The 9,085-nt window shown below is 30.2% G+C and overlaps 1 protein-coding gene across 1 annotated transcript; it reads left to right on the top strand.

Annotated features, from left to right (window-relative positions):
• Window positions 1–2,833: 2,833 nt before the first annotated feature.
• Window positions 2,834–4,732, top strand: LOC103494124 (uncharacterized). The gene is made up of 4 exons (XM_051081027.1): window positions 2,834–3,117; window positions 3,604–3,784; window positions 3,911–3,971; window positions 4,107–4,732. Exons 2-4 carry the CDS (start codon window positions 3,639–3,641, stop codon window positions 4,386–4,388), a joined length of 489 nt encoding a protein of 162 aa, XP_050936984.1. The 5' UTR covers window positions 2,834–3,117; window positions 3,604–3,638; the 3' UTR covers window positions 4,389–4,732.
• The last annotated feature ends 4,353 nt before the right edge of the window (window positions 4,733–9,085 follow it).

Below are 9,085 nucleotides of genomic sequence, written 5' to 3' on the forward strand. Positions count from 1 at the left end.
TTATGATTAATATATTTCACTTCATTTTTTTTTCTTTAATATTAAATTAATTTTTCTTACTATCTCATGTTATGTTTTATTGGATGCTTTTTTTCTTTCTTTTTTTTAGGTTTGTAAAGACAAATTTTGTTTAAAAAAAAAAAAACAAAAATTTAAGTGAAGATATTTGTTTGATGAATTATTTTTCTTCACTTAGAGTGATATTAAACTTATTAAAATAACTTTTATTTTCAAAACCATCCTCGAAAAATGTTTTCTTTTTAACCCTCCAAAATCAATTTTGATTATAAGAAAATTGCGTTGGATAAAAAAATAACAACGATTTTGCTATTTTTCTTATTTTTCTTTTCCACCTTTTATCATTTTTCGAGTTGTTATCTACAATTTGTTCGATTATCTCTTTTTAACATATTTCAACCATTTATTTTGATTGTAATAAAAATCTTGGAATTTGGGCCGAAATAAAAACTTGGAAGTAATGGGCCTATGGGTCCAAATAGATGTGTTGGATCTAAAGACCCAAAAGCCCATTAACTTGTCCAAGAAATACAACACAACCCACCAAAGCCCATTTATCTCTATTTTGTAGATTTCCTTCAAAGTGATTTTTGTTTAAAGTACTTTTTTTTTTTAATATTTACACATAATGCCAAGAAGATAAAGACAAATTAAAAATGGGCGGATTATTAGGAGGTGAAAGAAAAAAAAAGGTAGAAAGATGAGACAAGTATGGTCACCTTTTGTTTCCATGTCCATGGTTTGGGCTTAATTATTTTAAATACAAACAGACAAATAGAATCTCTTAGTATAATAACTTTGACTTATTAATGAATATTCAAATCCATCTCTTAAACCCAATCATATTAATTTCGTAGCGTCTTGATTTTCTCACCTCTTATCTTTCTTTAAAATATTTGCACGTTCATCCAACTAATCATGCACGAATAAGATATTTATATTCACCCAAATTTTATAATCTCTTTGTCATATGAATTTTTCTTTTTTAAACTTTAGATTCATTGTCTATGATCTTGTTCTTAAGGTTTTTCTTTGTACGATTATGAAATCTACCTTTAAAATAATATTTAATAAGTTATAAGATGAAAGTAATTAGCATAAATTACGTACCGGTTTAATTTATATAATCGACTTTCTAGTCAGTTTTAGAAATAAAATAATTGAAAAACTAAAAAGGAAAGAGGGAGATGATTTTTTTTAAAAAATTTTGGTTTCTTTTACTGACTTATCCATACATGTGTATATATATATATATATATATTAAATTTAACTTGTCAATTAATTAGACATAATACAATAAGTATAAAGTAACTAATACAAAACTTATACTATTGACTTTGAAGTTAGAGATTTTTTTTTCCTTCAATCTAAGTTGCTTTTTAGAAAATCTAGTTAAAATGATAAGTTCAATCGTAATATCTATATTAAAAAAAAAAATAAATAAAACAAACGTAGGTATAGATGATTTGGTTGGACGTTGTGTTGGACTCAAACACATAATACTTATCGACCCACTTATTTGTTAAGGGATGAAAACAACCACCCTAAGGGTTTTTGGACAATAAGAGGTTGATTTCTATAAGAAATAAAGAGATGCGGAGAAACAGTCGTAGGTCGAAGCAACAACTTTGACACAGATGAAACTTGACAAATGCGTCGAGAGAAGCTTGTACAAGTACGAAAGCCAACTTTCAAAATAAAGTTATGTAAGCAAATCATGCTCAACCCGACATAAATTCGACTTTGATACTAATTTATGCATTGAATTGTATTTGACAAAATATAAAACTAATTTGAGTTTTTTTGTTTGGCAATTCCAACCAAGCCATAAACTTCAACTCAACCTAACTTTGTCATTGAATTCACCCAGCAATAACACACTCCAAATAACTAACTTCGATATTGATTGAAACTACAACTAAATTTTAAAATATTTGAAAGTAGAGTGGCTAAAATTAGTTGGAAGTCCAAAACAAACCTAATTTATTAATTATACATATAAATATAAATAATAACAATGGAAGCTTTTTAAATATAGAAAAATAAGAGAAACTATTTATAAGTTAGTACAAAATTTTCTACATCTTTATAGTGGAAATCTATCACTAATAAAACGTGACAAAAGTTTATCGACATAAATTGATAGAATTCTATCAATGATACCATTGGTGATAAAAACATTACTATTTTTATAATGGACAAATTGTGCGTATATCTTCTTTGAGTTAAAGATCAACTGACTTTGACATTTTTGTTGGCACACTAGGGTTTGATCTCTCAAGATACGAGTTTCAACTTGTAACCTTGCGTTTCAAAATCTCACAACAACTATCGTAGATAGATGTCGATAGAAATAGATTCTTATGTTCTGTTAGAATTTGTTTATAATATATTATATTTTTAATAAAATGAATTCTCTCGAGTGTTAAAAAATGAATTTGAGGAGAGATAGAAAGAGCAACTTGGAACGTCATCACTCCATCGGTTATTATCAAAAAAAAGAAGAAAAAAAAGGAAAGAAATCACTGCATCAGTTTTATTCTAACTTAGCGTTAGAATTTTTGTAAAAGGACTTTTAATTTTTTTTGCTTTTAATAAAAAGAGAAAAAGAAAAGAAAAGAAAAGAAAAGAAAAGAAAAGAAAAGAAAAGCATGTGTTTGTGTTTTTTTTTTTTTTTTTTTTCCTTTTCTTTTTATTTTTAAATAACGTTTATAGATCTACAAATTAAAATTAATAATCGCGTGGCATCCGGAATCATGTGGCCAAAAAATCTTCCCTTCTAAAAGCCCACAGAACTCAATTAACAGCTGCAGATCTAACCACGTAGATGGAATAGAAAATCAACGGTTGAGAATTGCATTATCCGATGGTCGTTAGCCCAGCTTAGAATTGCTCCTCTCCAATTCCCAACCTACCCATCATCTTCATCTCCGTCCTATGAATAGTGAACTCAAACTCCGCTCTTTCCCCTCTTTCTCCATTTCTCTTCAACTCTCTCTCTCTCTAAACCCACTCGAACTCTAATTTCTCTGCTTCTCTCTTTCTCTCCTTTTCCCTCCTTCTGAACCCTCCTTTCTGCGGAGGAGCTCCCCATTTCAGGTCTCTCCTCTCCCCCTCTCTCTGTTTCTGTTCGTTCTCTATTTCTTTTAGCTACATTTTTGTTGATGGGAATCTTTCTGGGGGTTGGGTTTCTTCTTTTCGGCGGAATTTTGTGTTCCTTTTTTGTGGGTCTGATTGGTAATGGAAGATAATAGACTTGAAACTATGCTTCGAATGTTAATTTGACTAGGGGAGGACTGATGGAGATAATTTTTTAATTTTCTACCCTTTTTTTTTTTGGTTTTCCTCAATTTTTAGCCCTCTTCTCGAACTATTATCCGGTTGTTGTTTTTGTTGCTGGAGAGGAGGGGCCCTCTTTGAGCTTTGTGTTGTACATATCCACGTCTTTCTCAAATCTGTTAAGAGAGAAAAGGAACTCTTGATTTACACGTAAACAGAGTTTAAAATCGTTTTTTCTTTCTACTTGGCTGAATAATCTAAGTTGCCTGAAAGGTGTTTGTTTGTTTGTCTGTTTGTTTGTTTTAGATCTTTAAATTTGTAAGGAGGAAATATCAGAGAGAATGAGCAGGTGGGTTTATGAGCAGAACGCCATGGCTGCCTGCCAAGAGATGAGGATGGAATCTGTGGTTTGTCCAAAGCCACGTCGTTTGGTTTTTCAAACCCTTCCTGATAATGATCCCATCACAGCTTATAGATGGCCCGTCAGGTTCGTTAATCTCAATTTAAGCTTCTTGTTGCCTTAATCAGCAACTTTCTGCTTTCAATTTTGTAGATTTGAACTTGAATCTCTTCGAATTAACTTCTGATATGTGATGAATTTGCTTCCGTACAGCCATCCCAATACTGGAAATTCAAGAGCAGGAGCTGAGTTTCTAGATATGATCCTCACTAAGGTTATTAATTACCATATCTCTCGCTCACTGAGACCTTGATTTTTAATCTTCGTTGATGACTTATTTCTCTTGTGTATGAAATTGAAGAGCTACCACGTGCCTATAATCTTACAGTGGGTTGTGTTTATATCATAGGAAAGTTATGGTGAAAATTTTAGCCACCAGTTAGCAACTTCTCCACCATTCTTTTGGGGGTCTCCACCAAGTAGAGCTTCCAACCCTTTAGTTCAAGATGAGCAATTTGGCAATGGTAACAACACTATCTACCAACCATGCGAAGGGCCACCATCTCCATCAACTCGTAAAGGAGGATGCGCCCGAACAAAATTCGGGCATCGACCAGCAGCAGTACGAATTGAAGGATTCGACTGTCTCAACCGCGATGCCCGAAACTGCAGCATTTCTGCTGTGGCTTAGAGACCACATATATATAACCAAACGGGAAGGAGGAGGAGGAGGTAGCCATAGCCTAAGTTTTTTTTTGAAGTGGGAGGAGATTTATGACAGAGAAATTGAATTTGAAACTAAAACTGATGTTTTTTTTCTTTTCATCTTTTTCATTAGTGTGTAAAGTTGTACATAGAAGAGTCGATGAAATGGCATGATGGGGTTTGTTCTTATCGAGTCCTTTTGTTATTGTTGTTGTTCATCAAATCATCTCAAAGGAGATATCTCTGTAATTAAGGTGACTAATGATGTTTTGGACTATATCTAATCAGAGGAAATAATGTAGAGAAAGGCAAAGATTAAGCCTTTTTCCATTGTCTGTCTTTGTTGTTTTCTTATATATGTCCTCTCAACTCTAATATCAGTATAATTAGGGGGTCACTTTCATGAATTAGAAGAAAATGAGGGTGTAGGAGAGAAATGGGGAAATAGTGAGACCGTACGAGTACAATATATATATATTTTATATATCTTATCTATAACTAGAAAATATGCTCACGCATGAATGGTTTTGTATTTTATTGGCTACAAATGGTGGGAGCCTTGGTGGCCATTTTTCTACTGCAAAAATGAGATATCATAAAGAAAAGTGGAGAGCTTTATGAGAACGATTCTCCTTTTCTTCTTCTTTGTGTTTAGGTAGTGATAGTGATGATAATGATGATAGGAACAATTTCCCATCACTTTGAATGTGGAAATTTGATCTTTTACTTTCAAATTAAATGGCCTTGACTCCTTCCAATCTTTTTAGGGAGCTATTGCAACTTACATAATTTAGAAGAGTTAGGTTGATGGATAAAAAAATCTTATTTACTACTTGGTTTCTAATGGATTTTGTTATTCATGCCAAATTCTTTTTGGCAATTTCTAAAAATAATAAGTTTTTAATATTACTTTTTTCTCAATTTTAATTTTTGGATTTAATTTTGAAATCATACATGCATGTAAAAAAAAAAAAAAAACCATGGTAATAGTATTTATAGTTTTAAGTTTTAAAAACTACATAGTTATCAAATATTATTAATCCCCATTTCACCTATTGTAAACGAAAAAATTGTCCAAACGCTAAAAGAATTTAATGGATCTATAGGAAAAATGATAATGATCCAATAGAATAAACTTTTAAAGTTATAGATCCAATACACATGGAACAAAAAGTTCAGAATTGTTTGGTATAATCGGTATTTTTTTTTTCAAAATTAAGTTTGTATAATTTTATTATCCAATTTTCTTATGTTTATTTCAGGAGTGAAATGATTGAATTCTTAGTTAAATTTCAATATCTTTTTAAGTTTTTATAACGTATTGGTTTCTAAATATCGGTAAAAATTAGATACAACTTAAAAACCGTCAATCAAATTAAAGTTATAATTTAACCATTGGAATTTTAACTTTGATTTAAATATAAGTAATAAGTAGTTTAGACGATTATTCCAAACTAATTTCCTTGGTCAATAATTATAATTATTGAACTAAAACGATAACATTATTTTTCTCTTAAACAAAGAGGAAGTAGGTTTGAATTATGATTTCCTTTTCCTTTGTTTCAGAAAAAAAAAAAAGTTTGAAAAAATTTGAGTTTGGAAGTCAGCTTTAATATTTCTTTCTTGGTAACTGAAATGATTGGAAATAATTAGGATGCAATAAATTGGTTGATGGATGGAGGTTTTTTTTTTTTTAATTTCATTTGCACATGGCCTCTCTTTTCTTTGGTACCTTCCTTTTGCACAACAACCAACGAGTTGTCTCACTGAGTTAACTCTCCGTTCGGGCCGAGTTCAAATTTGTAAAGGTCATCCATCGAGAATAGAATGATTGTATTTGATTGTCGGTAGAAGTCTTGTGTTTTGTATTTAAATATGATATTTATGAATGAAGTAAGCGTTTGTGTTAGATTCTTTTGGCCCTTGTTGGATCAAGTTCGATGATAGTGTAGAAAACGAATAATAATATATTGAATGAATAGTTACTTGTAGATACGGAGATTTGAATCTCCGATTTCAAAGAAAGAAACATACGTCGCTTTCGGTTTTCAATGGACATCAATTTAGCAAACCATTAATAGCTAAGTTAATCATGAATATGTATAGTAATATAACACTTTTCAAAAAGTTCATACCCTTTAAAAAAAATTTAATGTCTTTTTCAAACTTTTGAATTCTATGTTCTAACAATTATAATAGATATTTTTTTTAGGCGTCTTTTCAAAAATATAACAAAACGTCAAAATATTTACACTTTATAAAATAATTTCGAAAATGGAAAAGGTCCATAATAAAAAATACAAAAAATGTCTAGTCAACCACACCTTAACAACGCATCTAATATATTTGGTACCCGATCATTTAGATTTGGACAGCAAAATCTAAATGATTTATTTTTCAATTATATCTTTTAATTTAGTGATACAATCGTTTAGATCTTGTTACATGATCCTAAACGATGTTTTTTTTCTTCATAATTTGGTAAACGATCGTTTAGACTTGACTAAATGAATTGGTACGTGATCGTTTAGATTTGTTTACACAATCGTATATTATTTTCAGATTCTTTAGTACACGATCGTGTAGCTTTTTTTTTATTCTTTTGGTACACAATCGTTTATATTTGTCTACACGATCGTTTATTTTTTTTACATAATCATTTAGATTTGACTACTCCAATCTAAACGAGTCCAATCTAAACGAATTTTTTCAAGATTCTTTATATACGATCCTTTAGATTTGACTATTTTTTGTATACGATCATTTAGATGTAAAAAAAAAAGGAGAAGATGGTAACCAAATATAATCGACGTAAAAAAAAAGGAAAAGAAGAAAGACGATGGAAAGAAATCGCAGCTTAGAAATCGTAGCGAGAAAAGAAAAGAAAAAAAGAAAGACAACAGAAAGAAATAGCAACGAAGAAGATAAGAAAGACTGAAGGCCAAACCTAAAATATTTAAAAAATGTCTAATTTCAAGAGCTTTGTTACACGACGTAAATATTTCAGTGGTTTGTTATATTTATGAAAATTTTCTTATTTTCTTTTTTTTTTCTATTGAAAAATGATACTATAATTGATTTTGTTGCTGAACTTTTGAGTTTTATCCTTTTGAGGACATTCTCCCCCATCAATCTGAAGATAACAAAATTTTACTTTTTTTAGAGTCTTTTGATATTCATTTTAATATTGATTTAAATTTTTAAATAGATTAGTAGGGTGTTATACCAAACCTATTAATCTTATTCTTAAAACATCGAGATAACAACAGTTTCTTTTGAAGAATAATATTCGAAGGGAATTGAACTTTCAGATCTCACTTTTCTCCCTAGCATTTGAAATTTTGTAACGACGTTTTATTTTAGTGATATTTTTCAATTACCCATTAATTCTTTATTTTATATTATTTTAATGTGAAAAGAGAATTTATATATATATATATATATATATATATATATATATATATATATATATATATATATCTAAAAATTTATTTAGGTCATATTTAAGCAATTTTAGTCCTAAAGTTTACCTTTTATTGAAAAAACCATTAACTTTTAATTAAATTAAAAGAAATAATTATTTTTCTTATTATCTCCCTTTTCTCCTATTTTTTCTCTCTCTCTCATTTTTCCAAATTTTCTCCCACATGGTTGCCACTATTGACCATGGTTGCCTATTGTCTCAAATCCTAAATTCAAGGGTAAAAGATGGTGAGATATTTGGCTCCATATATTCATACTCTTAAACAACATTACGAGCTATCTCTGCTATTATGAATTGATATACGATAGACATGGTCAATAGTGACAACCATATATATATACACATATATAACTTTACATTTGCGTCTATTGTTTTCCTTTTTTCACAAATAAAATACAGTTTATGTAAAAAAAACTTTTGAACTTAAATTTAAAAAAAAAAATGTACAATAAAAAAAATTATTATAAACTCATTACATTTAATGATTCCAAATAGTGAGAACGGGTTGACTTCCCCCATGAGAATGAAGGAGGATGGTGGAGTTCCTCTCAACTCCATTTCACTTCTATTACCAACTCTAGTTAAATTACAACATTCATCAAGATCATGCTAAACCCCCACACGAAACGTATTCTACCGATGACAATATGAAAGTAAAGCCCCGGATGACTACATTCATGTTTTTGTAATTGATATAAACGAAATTGATAATCAAAACAGAGAATTGAATAAATTGAAGAAGAAGGGATTACATGATTTTGTATTATAAGGATAAACAAAAAGTTGATAGGGTAAGTATGTTATAGAATGAAAGATAAATTCAGAAGAGTTAAAAGAAATACACGAATAATCGGAGATGGGATAAGTTAGGAATAGCCGCCGTTGGAAAGGGTCCACATAAAGGAATTAAAAAAGAAATAATAAAAGTATGTGTGTGTGTGTGTGTGGGAATCCGTAGATAGTAAAGAAAAGTCCGAGTTGATTGGAACATGGAAAGGCAAGCGCGTGGGTTTCGGGATTTGAATTCCCACTTAATCCCATCCTCCGGTTTCAATCACTTTTCTTTTTTAATTCCCAAACTCTCACACACTGTGGGCGCCCTTTGTACTCCTCCCCCCATCCGGTTTTCTTTTCCCTTTCTAATCCAATTTTAAATTACCCTATAGCATTCATATTCATTCACACATCAATCACTTACC

Source organism: Cucumis melo, chromosome 2 (assembly GCF_025177605.1).
Source record: "Cucumis melo cultivar AY chromosome 2, USDA_Cmelo_AY_1.0, whole genome shotgun sequence".
In the NCBI taxonomy this organism is placed as follows: domain Eukaryota; kingdom Viridiplantae; phylum Streptophyta; class Magnoliopsida; order Cucurbitales; family Cucurbitaceae; genus Cucumis; species Cucumis melo.